The following is a 17,807-nucleotide window of genomic DNA, read 5'->3' on the forward strand; positions in this document are numbered from 1 at the left end:
ACTTGGCATCTGGACATAAAGCTGGTTATAGGTATTCTAGCAGCTTCTTCCAGGTCTTCCACATGGGTGCAGGGTCCCAAGGCTTTAGGCCATCCTCAACTGTTTTCCTAGGCCTAACGGGGAGTTGGAAGGGAAGTGGGGCAGTCAGGACACAAACCAGCGTCCATATTGGACCCCGGCTCATTCAAGGTGAGGACTTTAGCTGCTTAGGCTGCCACGCCAGGCCTCAGTTTTTAACTTTTTAAAAAGCTTTTGTTTTTCTTTTTTAAAAAATTATTTCTTTATTTAAAAGACAGTTACAGAGAGGAGTGAGCCACTGATTGGAAAATAATCATCTGGTTCTTCTTCTGTCTTTCAGTTACATAAGTATTTTTCAAAGAGGGAGTGCTGCCCTTAATAAAGTTTGCAGTTGTCCTCTTATCCTGTCAGGAGGCATAGGGGGCATTATTTAGTGCAGAGGTTAATTGAATACTCAAAGGAGGCAGAGTTTGAGTACCACCCATTTCCAGGACCTTTTTCTAAAATTTCAAAAGTGTTACTGTGTCAATGCATGTTGAGAGTGTGGATGTCAGCAGTAATTTCATTATAATGACCTGATGATCATGCCAGGGAACCCAGCATGCAGCCATGAAGGACATTTCTAGCTGGGCAGGTTCTTAGGCCACAGAACCTCTGCAGCTGAGGTCTGCATGCACTAAGAGGGTGGGCTTTGGTCAGTACATTCTGCAGCTGTGACACGCAGACTGGGAAGCCTCAGCTCCCCTTCGCCATCTAGCTCCCTGCCCACACCATTTCGCCGTTAAGAGAGCTTCATCTCTAATCCTTACAGGAAGTTGAGAAAAGTCAGTCGTCTGTAACTTGTTCCTGTTGTGTCAGAGTGTCATCTAAAGTGATGCAGAGATTCCATTAGAGGAGCCACAGTGTGCCAGCAGCTGCTGGTAGTGGCTGGGATCCCTGCATGACCTTCATGTTCACAGGAAGCTACTGAATTCCAGAAGAGGAAGATTTGACAGTTAGGATGAATCCACATGCTCCAAAAAAGAACCTTATCTGGGGCTGGCACAATGGCTCAATTGACTAATCCTCCACGTCCAAGCACCAACTTCCTATAAGAGTGCTGGTTCATGTCCCAGCAACAGGTGCCTCTATGGGATGCCCACAGCACGAGACCATAACCTAACCTGTTACTCTACAGAGCTTTCCCCTTATTGCCACATCTTCAGAGCCTTCTATACCCAACCTAGATTGATGTTTTACTCTATCTTGGATATCTAAATTAAGTAGAATGTTAGGGTTGAGGAGGAGTCTCCCAGATAACATCACAGGAGGTAGCTGTGAGGCCGCATTGGTCGCCTGCCATCGAACGAACAACAGCTGCTTCCTGAGGCTCCCATATTGATTACAAAATCGATTATCTTACCTGTGATATCTGTTTGTTTTTTGGTTTTGTTTTTAGATTTATTTATTTTTATTGGAAAGTCAGTTTTACAGAGAGAAGATGAGAGAAAGAAAAAGCTTTCATCTGATGGTTCACACCCCAAGTGGCTGCAATGGCTGGAGCTGAGCTAATCCAAATCCTGGAGCTTCTTTTGGGCCTCCCACACGGGTGCAGGGTCCCAAGGCTTTGGGCCATCCTCGACTGCTTTCTCAGGCCACATACAGGAAGCTGGATGGGAACTGGAGCAAGCAGGATATGAACCTGCACCCAGACTGGAGCCTAGAGGTTGCAAAGCAAAGATTTAGCCACTAGGTTATCAGGCTAGGCCCTGCCTATGATATCTTGAACAGTAGCACTGCTGTATCGTACATCTGGTTGATGGGAGTTTGGCGTGCTACATCCAGTTTTTCAAGTTTCTTCCACATCTGTGAGGTTGACTAATGAAATGGTGCCAAGTAAGACCTGTTCTAAGGTCTGTGTATTTATGTTGTTAACTACCTGACTTTGTCATAAGACATGCTTTGTAAGTTTTTTCCTTCCAGCCACTAGGTAAGTGACCATATAGCCCTCAGCACCTGAGTCCTCATGACCTCTTTGACAGATACAATTAGATTCTATTTGGGACTTCCATAGTTCCCACAGCATATGGGTGACTCTTGAACCACCATGGAGTCAGCGTAGGCTTGAGCCTCTGTCCAAATTGGTTTTTTTCCCCCTCTTGAGTACAACAATTAGGTCAATGTATATCAGTTCAAATCAGTCATAGAGAAAAAGAAACATACTCATGTCTCAGAAAACTCCCTCAGTCTCCTCTCCCAGACTGCAAAGCTTGCTTACCTTTCCTGGGTAGTAGAAGGCCCCACTGAGTGATTCAGCCAGGTGATGCCCTCTCGTTAAGGGGAGCAGGGTGGTAAGGTGGAGGCTGTGGGCCAATGGGAAGTGGAAGAGAATCAGGCTTGAGGGAGGTGGAAAGCACCCGGGAGGTTCCAGTGCAAGGGAAGGCACTCCAGGTGTTTGAGTCAGGGGCATGGAGGATTACTCAGAAATGGGTCATCCACTTACCGTTTATTGTTCCCTTGGGTTCAGCTTTAGAGCAGATATGAGCATAACAAAACCTACAACTTCCCCTAAGGGCAGCGACTTGAAATAAAATAAGCCTTTTCTTGTTTGGAACATCAGGTCTAAAAGTTTATTTTTCCTTTTAAGGAGGCAACCTAGTGATGAGGCATGGAAAGCTCTCCAGGGCTTTTTGTAGAGGACGGTTTGTACCTGGCATGCCAGTCTTAGACTTGTTGTTCCACACCCTGGACATTCCCGGAGGCCTCCTGCAGGTGACTTCAGACCTGTAGTCTTGTTCTAGATCTTGGATATGTTCCATGATGCCCAGGTGTCCTCAGGCTTCTCTGTAGCCCGTTTCCATATCTGTCCAAGAGTCTGGCCCCTGGGGCTTTCCATGAGGAGAAAGGCAATCTGGGTTAGTCATGAGAGATTTCAGGGCTCAGCTTTAATGCCTCAGCTGAGGAACAGCCAGCCTAGTACCCCAAGTCTAGTTGATAATGGCCTGTGATACCTGTTTTAAGGGAGACAGGTGCCAACATCCCGTTTGGGGAACCACTTACAATTCTGGTTGCTCCACTTCCCATCCAGCTCTGTTTGGGAAAACAAACAGCAGAGGATGGCCCAAAGCCTTGGGACCCTACACCCATGTGGGAGATCCAAAGGAGGCTCCTGGCTCCTGGCTCCTGATCGGCTCAGCTCCAGCCATTATGGCCATTTGGAGAGAGAACCAACAGATGGAAGACCTCCTTCTCTGTCTCTCCTCTCTGTTAATCTGCCCTTCAAATAAGAAGTGTTTTGTTTTGTTTTTTAAAAAGAAGGTGGCATAATCGAAGGAGTTTAGCAGCCGAAATAGGAGACCCACTGGTTACGATCTCACTTGGAAGTAAGTCCTTGCTACTTTTAGAAACCTTCACAAAGGACCCAACTATATCTGAGCTGCATACTGTCTTCTCGACTTGCCACTTCAGCAGTTACTGAACAGTGCAGAGACGGTTGGGTTAAAAGGAGGTCGTCTGTGGTGGATCATAACAGAGTGGAGGTCAGAAACCAAGACACAAGGGAGTCTAGGGTCAGGCAGGACCCACTGACTGCTCTCAGTGGGCTTCCGGGTTTTGCTCCAGGCACCTGCAGGGGTGACCCACAGCTAGTCTTAGTCGTCTTAGTCCCAGGAAAGCCTTCCAGATAAGATGTCACAAGCAAACACAAATGGGTCTTTATGAGGGATTTGTGGAGTTTTGAAGGAAAATACCAAGAAGCTGGACTGTGAAAACAATTACTTCCTACAATGTAAAGTTGTAAATAAATGGATCTCCTGAGTCTTTTTGTTTTCTTTCCCTTAGTACTGGATGAACGAATACACCTCATCTATCGGAATTGGAGTTTTTCATTCAGGAATTGAAGTTTATGGTAGAGGTATGTGTACACACAATCTAAGTATACTTAAAGATTTTTGTCCTTTCAAGGAATTGCAAATCATGACTAACTTTTAAAAGCACTTCTATGTGTAATTGCAGGAAGCAGAAGAAAAAATTTCCCATGTATATCTATACCATATTTTAGAAAAATGCCCAAGATAGAATGTATTGGAAGAATGTACTGAAAAAATTTGAGTGTACATTCATTATCTTCTATTATAAACATTATGTATATGAACATATTTTCCTTTTCAGATTGCCATGACAGTATTTTGCTCTAATATGAGAATATTCCAAAAAGTTTGTAGAAAGTGGAATTGAAAGATGACAAGTTTGTTTTGGAGCAACCCAGGCATCCTAGAGGGTATTCAGAATGTTCATGAAAAAATGTGTTATAAAAAGACTGGATTTCAAAAAAAATTTCAGCAAAATAGGTTATCTTTTAATTTCATTTCCCAGAATTTTTAAAAGTACCTTTTAGAGTTCCTAAGTAATCTTACACTTTGAAAAACAACCTGATAAAAACGAGCTTTTTAGCTTCTTACCTGAAAAGGTTTAGTGCTAAAGAGTGTCAAACTTGAAGAACCAGCTTCCTGCGAGGATTTTGGTTATGGATTTTGTTTCTGTACACTTAGTCATGTTCTGTCCTGTGGATACCTAAGCCAGCCCTGCCTTTAGGTAGACCTACCATTCTGTTCATGAATGATAGCGTTTGTCTTCAGCGCTTTCATTTTCATTCTTGACCCTTTTATTACCCTTGATTATGACAACTGTGGTTGGGCCCACTCAAACCAGGCACAGGTAGTTTTGTTTTGTTTGCTTTTAATTGCAAAGTCAGATATACAGAGAGGAGGAGAAACAGAGAGGAAGATCTTCCATCCGATGATTCACTCCCCAAGTGAGCTCAACAGCCAGTGCTGCGCTGATCCAGAGCCAGGAGCCAGAAACCTCCTCCAGATCTCCCACAAGGGTGCAGGGTCCCAAGGCTTTGGGCCGTCCTCGACTGCTTTCCCAGGCCACAGGTAGGGAGCTGGATGAGAAGTGGAGCTGCCGGGATTAGAACTGGTGCCCATATGGGATCCCAGTGCGTTCAAGGCGAGGACTTTAGCATCTAGGCCACGCCGCTGGGCCCTAGTTTTGGTTTTTAAGACTTGTTTTTTATTCATTTAAAAGGCAGAGTTAGATAGGGGAGAGATGGAGATTCTATCTGCTGGCTCACTCCCCAACTGACCACAATAGTCAGAGCTGAGCCAGGAGCCTCTTCTGCATCTTCTGTGTGGGTGAAAGGCACAAACACTTGGGCCATCCTGCTGCCTTCCCAGGCACAGTAGCAGGGAGCTGAGTCAGAAATGGAGCATGCATTTATGAAACAAACACCTATATAGGATGCTGGTGTTGCTGGCAGCCTCTTAACCCAGTAAGAGTGTGTGTGCTGTGTTTTCAACAGCTTTTTCCTTTTGTTCTGATACCCACTCTTGATGCAAGATAATCCTTCCATGATCAAGTTACAACTAGTAATGGTCTGCTTAATACAGATGTTGATTTGATCAGTGTTGTAGTGATGGATCAATTTAAAGCTTGTGCTGTATCCCAGATGCCTTTGTTTGCATCAGCCTTTGCAATCTCTTTGATCTCTTAGAATGTATTATTGCAGTTTATTAAGGCTTATTCCTAAAGAATACATAGTAGCTTTAACCTAATGTATGGAAAAGACCCATTCACTTAAGCGTGTCAGTGTAGTGTTTGTACTAACCCTTTTAGAATTTTGCATTGACTGTTTCTAAGTGCAGTTAACATAGAAAGTCTTGGCTGTAAAGATCTGCCATGAAAGCTCCATTTTACTTTGAAGGCACACCTGCCAAACAATCTCAGGACACAGTAACGGACTTTGGTGGAAAGTTTGAGTGTTATTTGGCTTTTGTTGAAATAATCAGTGCAGTATGTATGTAGAACCACATAACTACCGTGAGGCAGATTCATAAAGCAGTTTCTGCACTTCTCAGATGGAAGAAACTGCTGAGATGTATTGCCAATAATAACTTGAATTTGAGCCCAAATGTCTTACATGTGCTAGTTTTCCTTGCTCTGACCTGCATAGTTGCTGCTTCTGTTCATAAAATGATTTAGTACTAATTGCAAGTGTCATTCAAAATATGACCTTGTAAACGCAGGAAAACTAGGACCAGGTATATTCTTGAATCTTGAATTTAAAAGGCAAAAGGAAGAACAGGATAGCATGGCTCTATGACAGCCCTGTTTTGTCCAGCCATGCTCTCTTGCTATGACTAAAAATGTTTAAAATGCATTTATAACTTTTGTGTCCAATGTGATCTAAAATATTTATAAAATTTTATTACTTTAAAATGTATGTTTCAAAATTGAATGCTGAACATTATTTCTTTAGTAAAAGGCGAAAGATTTATATGATCTGAAGAGAAACCAGAGTATGAACATTTCTTACACCATGGTTTTTTCCAGGAGTTCTGAAAATAAATTCACTGACTGCCTTATAAGGTCTTAAGATAAAGCACAGGGAAGTATAAGATAGTAAACATTTTAAGTTTTGTCATTTAAAATTTCTGATACTTAGCCAGTAAGTGACATACCTGAATTTTAGCCAGAAGTTGTTGTTCTTTCCTGGTTTCGATTCTTTCTCCAGTTTTTCCAGATGCAAGTTTATAGCTGATGAGCTGCACCTGCACAGGCTACTTAAAAAAATCAGGGAAAATGGAATCAAAGACTTGTTCTGTTACACGCATATACAAAAAACTTGAACTCTTTGCATACAAAATCTTCAAAAAATTTCATAGATTATATTTTATTTCCCCTTTTCTATACACTATTTATCCTCCTAATCTGATTGAAAGATTTGCTCTGAAGTGTACACATATATAAATTTTGGCATCTTACTCTTGAAATTCAGATCCAGTGTTTCAAGTTTGGTAATGTTTCACCTCTACTGCCCAGAGTGTCTTAGCAGTGTGGATTTCTCCAGTGTGAATGAGTGTGATACAAGATGACTTTAATTTAGGAAGTGGCAAGTCACTGATCTGACCTCTGCCCGTGTTGGCATGCTGTAAGACTGTTACACACTCTCCTCTTGACAGTAAAAAGCAAAGCAACTAATGTTACCTTTGGTGAAGTTTCAGATCTGTGGCAACTTCTCTATGCTAGTCACAACTAAATGGGAATGTGGGGGAAATAATTTCATAAACTGAAAAATATTTGGGTGCTATTATGTTCATCACCTGTGAATGCTAGTTCAGCATCTGGTTGAGTTTTATAAACTAATAAAAATTGAGTTTTCTCGTTTCAGAATTTGCTTATGGTGGTCATCCTTACCCTTTTTCTGGAATATTTGAGATTTCCCCAGGAAATGCTTCTGAACTAGGAGAAACATTTAAATTTAAGTAAGTAGGAAGGTTAATTATATTACACTCTGAGGTGCCAAAGTTGTATTTTTGGGTGTACAAAACTCTTTCTGTAGATTAAAATTTAGTCTATTTACATTGTTGTATAAATCTAGGGAATGAAAAAAAAATACAAAATAAACTTTTTTAATTCAGGGTCCAGACAAGTTATGTTGTCTACTTCTAAAATGTTCAACTCAGGTTCTCTATCAGAAAATTTTTATATCAAATGATTCTTCTCTATCTCCTATTTGGAGAGGAAGAAAATTTTATTGCGACTTACCTACCAGTTATAAAAATTGCTCCACTTTCCAAATGAAAGACGCTGTACATAAATTTGAAATAGCTAGGCAGTTGGCCAGGAGACTGTTGTTAAGGTACCTACCTGCATCATGTGTAATGATGACTCAAGAGCGTGAGCCTGAGGCGCAGTCAACAGCGCTGACAATCTAAATATCCAGTAATCAGGTTGCCACTCCTTAATTAACTTTCATGTTTAAGAAAGTATTCAGAGTCTTCCTTTCAAGGAGCTTTAAAGAAAGCTGGGCCAATAGCAATAGTGAATTTGCCAAGAGAAAAATAGAGAAATGGTGTTTGCAACATTGGAATTCAGGACAAGTCTCCATACTACCAAATACATGATTTTCTTATCACTGAATTGAAATATTTACTTAAAAAGTAAATGCCACTCATAGGAGTATACACATGTCATCATGACTCCATTCTATTCTGGTGGTTTCTTTTTTGGCAAGGCCACTTGATACAGGGTACTTTTGGCTTTCTTGGATGCCTAGCTTATATCTAAGCGAAAATATAGCCAACCTTTCAATGGCTAGTCTGATTAAACAGAACTATTTTTAGCAAGGATATGGGTCTCATAATGTAACTATTAGTTTTGAAAATAAATGATGCTTTTTATGTAACATTTGTTTTTTTTTGAAAGAACTTATGTATTTGGTATTCAGAAGTAGTATACTTAAGAGTTTATTGCAGAATAGTAAAAACTAAACCATATGTTTTGGTTACCGTATATTTTTCCTGTTTTGTTGCATTAGTTATCGTATGGCTAGAAATAAGCAAGTGTTTAACATGCTACTTACATAAATACCTGAAAGTCACACAGATGTATTCTTTCTTTGTTCTTTAAGAGAAGCCGTTGTTTTAGGAAGCACTGACTTCCTAGAAGATGATATAGAAAAAATTGTAGAAGAACTGGGAAAAGAATACAAAGGCAACGCTTATCATTTGATGCATAAAAATTGCAATCACTTCTCTTCAGCTTTATCAGAGGTAAATTAATTGTATCCTCAAGGCCCTTAAGCTAAATAGCATAGCTATCTCTTGATTGTTTACATTGTGTAAAAATATGGTTTTGTATTTCTTACATAAATGGCTTAGCAGTGTTGCCAACTGAGTTTTTAAATGGTAATTCCATTCATTTCTTTGTAGTGAACAGAGAACAAGTGCAGATAATAATTGCCTCATTTATTTTATTGCAACCTGAAAATCTCACATTAAAATAAGTGCCTGAGAGACTTCTGCTTCTTGGCGATTGAAATCTCCCTTGGGTGTGGGGAGCCTTTGGCGCAGTAGTTATGTGTCACTTGGGACACCTGTCTTCCTGAGTGTTTGAGTTCAACTGCTCACACACACCCTGGGATGCAGCAGGCCTCAGTTGACCCTGTGAAAGACCTCAGTTGAATTCTAGGCTTCTTTGTGGCCTGGTCCCAGCTGTTGTGAGTATCTGGGGAGTGAACCAGTGGATGGAAAAGGAAGATTTCTGGGTTGGTGCCTTTCAAATAAAAAAAAAGTAAAATATTAGCAAGGTGAATTTTGAGAATAAATTATTTTCAGACTTAAAATTTTATTTTGCTAGCCTGTGACATAGACTTTCCCAGTTCTTAATTCCAAGCAGAAAAAAACTAGATTAAAATAGACTAAGAGGGGCCAGTGTGGTAATAGTAGATTAAACTGCTATCTGTGGCATCAGAATGCCAGGTGGGTGCGAGTTTGAGTTCAGGCTGCCCTACTTCCAACCCAGCTCCCTGCGAATATCCTGGGAAAGCAGTAGAGGATGGCCCAAGTACCTAAGCCCATATGCCCACAATGGAGACCTAGAAGAGCTCCTGGCTTCAGCCTGGCCCGGCCTGGTCCCTTGTGGCTATTTGGGGAGTGAACAAGTGGATGGAACATGCCTGTCTGTCCCTTCCATAACTCTGCCTTTCGAATATCTTAAGAAAAAAAATTAGAGCATGAAGAGAAAATGAAGAGAAGAAATCACAAAGATCATGCCGTAAAGCCTTGAGAATTTTAAATAACACTTGAAGTGCCTCCTGCTCTCTACTCTTGGCAGGTGATTTACATCAAGGCTCTGCAGAAGGGGTGAGGAAGATGAGCTGATGTTTCATTGGCTCCATGTTCAAAATATTTTACTATTGGGCCTTTTTTTTAAGATTATTTATTTTTATTTGAAAGGAAGATTTACAAAGAGAGAAAGACAGATCTTTCATCCTCTCTTCCACTCCCTAAGTGGCAGTGACTAGAGCCTGGAGCTTCTTCCAGTTCTTCCGCATGGCTGCAGGGATCATCATCCCGTGCTACTTTCCCAGATCACTAGCAGAGAGCTGGATCACAAGTAAAGCAGCCAGGACTCTGACCAGCACCCATGTGGGTTACAGCACCACAGGTAGACACTTAACCTACTGTGCCATAGTGCCAGCCCCACCTGGCCTTGATTCACTTCCCTATGGCTTCTACAACATAACTGACACAGGGTTGTGAACTGTGTTTCTGTGCAGTTCAAGGTCTGCTTCATGGATTAGCATCACCTAGGAATTTGAGATGCTGTCATCTCTGCCCCACCACAGATGAACTGCATCTGAGTCTTCATCTTACCCAGCTCCTCCAGATGATCATACGCTCATGAGACTGTCAAGGATTCCTAGTCTCGGATAGCTTGATACTGTAGAGATCACCTAGTCAGCCTTCAAAGGCAGACAAGCAGGCCTGAGCCCTCTTGACACTGGACATTACACTGTTGTGGAATTCATCCCAAGATTCCTAGAATAGTAAAATTGGCAGAGTTAACGTTGTGTAAACCATTATTCTACATACGACAAATGGGTTCCAACTGGGAAAGTCTCATCAAACATTATTAGGGAGAACGAAGGAATGACTCTGACCTCTTCCAGTATAGCATTTCTTCTCTTAGACGTCCCTAAATTAAATTTACTATCAAAAACCATTTACAGCTGGGGATGTGAAAGAATTCTGGATATCCCCGAACCATGTTTTTAGACCACAATTTTCATGCTTTTCCTCCGTTGGGAGCTAAAACTGTTAATGATAGTGACCCCAAAGTTAAGTGACTTAACCAGTGCCAACCAGCTTAGTTTGGCACTCAAAGATAGGTAGTATTGTGCTCTCACATCTTTGCCAATAGTTTTAAGATATGTGCCATCTAATTACACACAAACAACGGCATAGTTAATTTTGGTTGGTTACTGATGTCAGCCTTGTCAGCCTTGCTCCAAAACATACCATTTTCATCATGTAACAGCACAGTGTTATAAGTTCAGACACCTTATAAAAGGGCTTAGCAAACACTAGCCAACCATCTGGTTTTCCACAAGCTTACAAGCCAAAGATAGTTATATTTTTTAAAAGGATGTAAAAAAGAAGAGGAATATATGGTGACATACATAAATTATGTGAGCTTCAAATCCGTGTTATTGGAATGCAGCCATATTTTTAACCAGTTGACTGATGACAGGTGACAGCAGCAGAGTAGTTGTGACAAGGACCCATTGCCTGCAAAGACAGAGATTTTACTTGGTGACCTTGTACAGAAACAGTTTCCCCACCTCTAAGTTAAATCCATTTAGACCTGATTCCAGTTGGCTTGAACAAGGAAGAAACAGAATTATCTTAGGCAATAGTAGATCCGAAGTGAGGCAGGCTCCTTGTCAGGATGGGCAGTGTGTGCTGCCAGGGCTCTCCCCTCCTCCTCCCTCTCAGGTTGCCATCTTTAGCATGCTGACCCTGCCCGCAGATTAACTGCCGTTATGGATTTCAGACACCTGCAGCAGTTTAAAGCGCAGCCTCCAGAGGAAGGAAGAAAGCTGTCTCTCCCTGTGGTTCTCTCCAACAGCGAGGCTCTTTTCCAGAACCTCCCTTTTTACCTACCCTTCTGAAAGCAGGCCGTGTTTCCAGCCAGAATCAGGTCAGATAGCCAGTTCCAAACTGATCCCTAGCATGATGACTGTCACAGCACAACTAAATGCCATTGAGCAGTAGGCAGTCTTCAAGTTAGTGATTTCAGTGGGGATTGTAAAAGGTGTGTAAAGGTGGAGGCTTGTAGAATCAGCCCTTTATAATCTCAACACTGTCCAGATTTCAAACTGTCATTTTGAATCAGTCTGAACAAAGTCCAGTAAAACTAATGACCCTGAGAGTCTGTACAGGCTAAATAACTGATTCTTCCCCCTTTCTTAGTGGTCTCAGTGAGTGGATTCCTGTGTAAGAAGAGCTATAGCACTACAGGCTTGAGACTGCTGTCCATAGAAAGGTACCCCCAAGGTTGTCTCTCAGTTGGCATCTAGAAACTTGAGAGCTCCAAGGCTTCTCATGCTTCCTGGAACTGACAGGAGTGATTCACTGTTTGCACCTGTTTGTGCAGATTATTTGGCTTATGCTAAATATCTTCTTTTCTTATGGGAACATAACTAGATAGCTGGATAATTTGAGCAGAGTCTGTTATGAACCTTGCCACTAGGACTTAGGACTCGTTGCATGTCTGTGTGATACCTTGGGAGTGAACCCTTGAAACTCAAAGCTGGCTTTCTCTAGATCACATATGACTCATGGGTCCCTTCAGGTATCTGAGCAGAAATCAGAAATAGAGAGGAGCTTACCCAGGAAAGCTCTGTGGAGGAATCCCTGTTTCATAATTTCGAGCCTACAATGTTTGAATATTATATCAGCAGTAATGCTGCCAACCTAGACTGAAGGGGACAGAGGGCAAAATGAAGTGAGACTTTGGATTCCAAACATTGTACGGGTCTGGGAGAAAAAGGGAGGCTGATTTCAAAGGCCAGAATCGGGACACAGAGGGCTGTAAGAATAAAGGTTACTACCCAAGCAGCCGCAACGGCTGGAGCTGAGCCAGTCTGAAGCCAGGTGCCTGGAACTGCTTCCATGTCTCCCACATGGGTGCAGGATCGCAAAACTTTGTGTCATCCTCCTCTGCTCTCCCAGGCCACAAGCAGGGAGCTGGATGGGAAGCAGGGGCGGCCGGGATTAGAACCGACACCCATATGGGATCCCGGCACGTTCAAGGTGAGGACTTTAACCACTACGCTATTATACTGGGCCCTGAAATAGGAATGATACAGCAATTATTTCTGTGCCTCTACCATCATGACAGCCCAGAAATATTGTGTATGTACTTTCTCCATTTCACTTTACTTAGCAGTACAGTAGTGCCCCCGACAGAAAAGGATGTGTTCCAAGGCTCCTTTTGTGGATGCTTGAAACCTATGGGTGGTCCTGAACCATGCCTACATGGTTGCTCTTTCTCCTACACATACATGGAAGTCTAATTTATACATTAGGAACAGTAAAATGTTAGTAACTGGAAGTAGAATGATTATAGCAGTATGTTATGTGCTCGGTCATGCAAGCGTCAAGACAGGTGTTTAGATTTTTCAGACTTCAGTTGGCCTTGCATAGCTGCAGTCACAGAGGGCGATAAGATGGGGCTATTTCACTGCATGAACAGGTGCTTGTTTTGTAGCCATATAAAGATATTACTGATTTCTCAGCTCAGTAGCCCTCATGTAGAGATACCATAATTTATTCAACCAATTTCCTTTTAATGGCAATTTTAAAAAGTCTTTTGCTACTAATCAAAAAAATTCTGTAATGAGTAACACTATGCTTTTTCTCTGGGATAGATTCCTAGAATAGGGATTGCTAGATTGAAGTTTAACTGCATAAGCTGTCTTGCTCTATCAGCCAAATATGATTTTACCACTAGCCACAGTAAGAAATACATTATGCACACACACATACCCCCATGCATAACTAAAGCAGGTGTCAGTTACCTCACAGTGGAGTTAGTTTTTAAAATTTAGGTGGTAGTGCCAAGTAATGTATCAATTTTTCTTGACTCAGAGTCATAAAGTTTTAACTTGCCCTAAGAATTGGCACATTTTTAAAGCATGTGAACTATCCATGGCCTTGATTCTGTCTCTACCATTGTAGCCCAGGAGCCTCAGGCAGCACGAAAGCAAATGGGCATGGGTTTGTTCCAGTACAGCTTTGTCTACAAAAATTGTAGATTTTACAACTCTGCTTTAGGCTGTCAAGGTCACTCCCAGGATTGGAAGGAAGTTAGTTCCACCTGTAAAATGGATATATGGAAGAGGGTAGATTACTGAATAAAACTAAAACTTAGGAAAAATAATGGGCAAATGACTGTGGCTTAGTTAACAGTTGCTTGCATAGTCTAATCAAACCTCCAGATATGCAGATACCCCTAAATTTATCTCAGGTAAAAATATATTTTCTGATATTTTTAAAAGCAGATAGGAATGATATATAAAGATTGTTTGGCTTTTTTTTCCCAGTTAAGACAGACATGTTTGAAAAATCATCAGGAATGCCAGCTTATTTAAGTTTTAGCCAATTTTTGAGTATAAAATCTTTGAAATCTCTTTCCAGTTGATTAGCCAAGATGTGCAGTGTCTGAGATGGCCCTTTCACAACCCATCTGGAAGCAAAACCCAATGTGGCAGTGGCACACAAGCTTAGCCTAAGCCCAGTTTGAGAAGGGAAAGAGGGTGGTAAAGAGTGAAGTTATTATTAGGGGAAAAAAAACAGTTCTGGAGCTAGTGATATGGTGTGATGGGAAAAAGCCTTTTCCTGCAGCACTGACATTCCACACAGGTTCAGTTCAAGGCCTGCTACTCCACTTCCAATTGCTCCCTGCTGATGCTCCTGGAAAAGCAGTGGGAGATGGCCCAAGTCCTTAGGCTCCTGCCACCTACCTGGAAAAATCCAAAAGAACCTCCAGAATCCTGGTTTTAGCTTAGCATAGCCCCACCCATTGCAGCCATCTGGGGAGTGAATCAGCAGATGCAAAGTCTATAAAAGAAGGTTCTAGTAATAAAGGGCATGGGGACTGCATACTCTAAGGATGCGACGTGGGCAAGTGCTCAACCCATGGTGAGAGGGATTTGAGGACTACTGGAGTCTTCACACTGAAGCTTGGCCAGGCTTCTAGGGCTTGCTCAGACCAGAGCCCTGCTTCTGCAAGGGATCACAGCCAGGTCTTCCTTTGGGAAAACACTTTCTTAGTTACCGTGTACTTTCTTGAAACAAGTGGGTCAGAGACAGAAGTGCTAAGAGACTGGAGAGAAGTGGAGAAGAATCTGAAAACGGGGAAAATTCACAAATAGAACATCCACAACCAACTGTTGTGACTGCCTGGGTCTTCTGCAGTAACAACAGTGTGGTAAACAAGCTACCTTCTGTGAGATTCACTGTACTTTGACGTATATCTCAAAGAAGCTCAGATCAAAGAGAAAATGCAGCCCAGCAGAATTAGCTTGCTTTTACCATTGTAAAAAGGATAACAAGGCAGCAACAGCAGGGGCCCCAGAGTTGCAACCCTCCAAGTTGTGCCCCCCGCCCTCCTGGGTAGAGTGGGCCAGCCCACCTTAACCTCTCACACCTAACAGAATTCTTTGTTCTCTGTAGATTCTTTGTGGGAAAGAGATTCCTCGCTGGATCAATCGGCTTGCCTACTTCAGCTCCTGCATACCCTTTCTACAGAGTTGCCTCCCGAAGGAGTGGCTCACGCCAGCAGCCCTGCAGTCCAGTGTCAGCCAGGAGCTGCAGGATGAACTGGAGGAGGCAGAGGATGCTGCGGCAGCCGCTTCTATGGCAAGCAGTGCAGCAGGCTCCAGGCCTGGGCGCCACACTAAACTATAATTGTCTCCAAAGTCACACCCTCAGAACTGTCTCTGGCAGTTGGATATCACTAGAGAAGAGTTAACAGAGTAAGCGTCCTTTGGATATTTTGTATGCAAAGATAGCTCTCCCCCAAACCCCAGTTTTTCAGCTCAGGATTATATTTGTAATCAAAAAAAAAAAAAATCACTTGGCGCAGGAGGGAGAACTTTGTATGAAGCTGCCCTCTGGCTTTTTTACCCACTTGTAAATTTGGATTTACTTCTTCTGTTTTATACAAGCTCTGTTAAGTTATGTTTACAGTATTTTGTATCGCTGTTTACAAATCTTGCATGGACTCCTGCCACCGTGAAAAGAAGAAAATCTTCATGTCTTCGAAAATTAGGCAGGTAATCTTGGTACACTTCTGACAGTTGCCAGAGCCATGGCATACATAATAGGCACACTTCACGCACATGGTTAGAGTCCCCGTTCCCTGCTTACGGAGTGTGTTAGGTCTGTTTATTTTCTTAACGTTGTAGGCACCAGGATGCCAAGAACCATACCAGCCAGAGGTGAAGGGCACAGCTTGGGAGCCTGAGCCCGGTGCCCCTGGCACTTTGTCCCCTCAGAGTAGCACAGGATGCTTTCACCCCAGTGTCTGTGCAGAGGCAGGGTGGGGCAGCCTGGTGTCTGTCTGGCTTGGATGCCACCGATTCTATACTTCAGTTGTTCTTTGTTAAAGATTCGTAAGTAACTGACAAGTGTTTTTGCACATGTTTGCGGGGAGGAGCTTCATTTGTATTCATACTTATTTCTTCCCTGCACAGGATTTTGTTGACGGGGAAGAATAAGCGTAGCCTTTTGAGTAGCAGTATGAGTTGACATTCAACTGCTTTTAATTGTACAGGCTACCTTTTATACTAGACCTTGAAACCTAAAGTAACATATCCCAAAAAGATTATTCTTTGATATTTCATACCTTTTATGTCCTGTATCAGAAAGAATCCGTCAAGGGTTATTAGTTTTTTATGGGAGTAGTTTGACCTCATAATAAAATGCCTAGTCTCATTGACTTCTGTTTGAAAATCTTATTTTTTGTCTTAAAAATTCCATCTTTTATATTTTCTCAAATGTATGTCTTACACAGCATACCCTAAGATTCTTGAAGTTGTCATCACAGATAAATCCTTGTTAGCAAGGAATCTGTCTGCCTGAGTCTACTCCCAGTTTGACCCTTGGATGTAAGAACCAAGTCATTCCATGTGAAATTCACTTTTTCTGCCTTAAGAATGAATGTCCTACGTAAAATATTGGATGCAGTGTATAAAAAGGCAGTGACTTCAGCTTTATAAATATATGGCTAGTGTTAGAGTTATCTACATTTATTTAATCTTTTAGATTGGATTGTTTGCTATTGCTCTATGTGAAGATACATATCTTTCAGTAAACTACACTTATAACTTTTCCATAAGATGATTTTGACTCATTTTATCAACATAAGCACACCCTGTTCATAGGGAAAACAAACCTTGGGTTAGAATCATTGGCCTGAGGAAAATGAAGCCACTTATTTACGCTATTTGACTGTTCTGTTTCCAGAGAGGAAAGCCTTTGGTTCTTTTGGGGGCAGAGCACTTGTTTGGAGAGATGTGATGGAAGGAAGGGAGAAGTGTGTGGTCTTTAGGAAATGCCGACTTGGTTCAGGTCTCAAATGAGATTTGGACCAAAACGGTAAGGCTCCAAGCAGTGAGCGATTCACTGAAAACAGTCCTGCCGCCAACCTGGGCTAGGAGGGAGTGTTCAGTGCTTGGGGATTTTCCCACGAACATATTGGATTCCAGTTTTTCTAATTCATTCAAGTAGACACTTGCACTCCTGTTTACACCTGCACTCCTGATAGTTGGGGAGCACCTGCCATTAGACATTCCATGGTGAACTGCCAGGACATCCCATCTGTGCTGATCGAAACCCAGCAACTCAGCATAGTCACCAACTCCACTGGTTGGTGTGTCTCATCCACAGCATCTGGAGTTTAAGAATAGTGTAGAATCCTAGTAGAGTTAAGTGATGGCTGCATCTAATGTTCATACTAACGATCAGCAGACAGAATTCTGGACAGGAATTGCAGTCTAATTGTACCTTGATCTGAGAAACAAAGAAATAGCTTAATTTAGAAAATCTTGGCTTGAGTCAGGTTCTTTTCTGCATAGTTCAAAGTGCGAATGGATTTAATTGCCATTTAACCAACCTTTCCTTCGCCTATGGAGGAGAACAATCTAGTGCTTAACCTGGTCTCGGTTGAGAGAGAGCTTGTCTCAAAAATCCAGTCAGAACTACACTAGTGATAAGATAGAGTCTACATTCGTCTTTGTTGTTGTAACCAAGCAAAGCACACTCGTGGTGCGGACAGTGATACAGTGACAGAGGGTTTTGAATACTTTTGGGTTTGTTGTCCATCAGCCTTGGAAAGCAACTTCTGAGACTGCAGAAGGCGGGGGTTGGGGGGCACATGACACAGAGCCTCTGCTT

At 42.1% G+C, this 17,807-nt stretch overlaps 1 protein-coding gene across 1 annotated transcript in view; it reads left to right on the forward strand.

The window, feature by feature from the left end:
- The window catches only part of DESI2 (desumoylating isopeptidase 2), a 52,080-nt gene extending 35,338 nt beyond the window's left edge, over positions 1–16,742 (forward strand). The window contains exons 2-5 of the mRNA XM_004578493.3: positions 3,838–3,910; positions 7,229–7,322; positions 8,471–8,612; positions 15,084–16,742. Coding sequence (XP_004578550.1) covers positions 3,838–3,910; positions 7,229–7,322; positions 8,471–8,612; positions 15,084–15,317 — 543 coding nt within the window. The 3' untranslated portion in view covers positions 15,318–16,742. The remainder of the gene's footprint in view (positions 1–3,837; positions 3,911–7,228; positions 7,323–8,470; positions 8,613–15,083) is intronic.
- The last annotated feature ends 1,065 nt before the right edge of the window (positions 16,743–17,807 follow it).

Source organism: Ochotona princeps, chromosome 10, assembly GCF_030435755.1.
Source record: "Ochotona princeps isolate mOchPri1 chromosome 10, mOchPri1.hap1, whole genome shotgun sequence".
In the NCBI taxonomy this organism is placed as follows: domain Eukaryota; kingdom Metazoa; phylum Chordata; class Mammalia; order Lagomorpha; family Ochotonidae; genus Ochotona; species Ochotona princeps.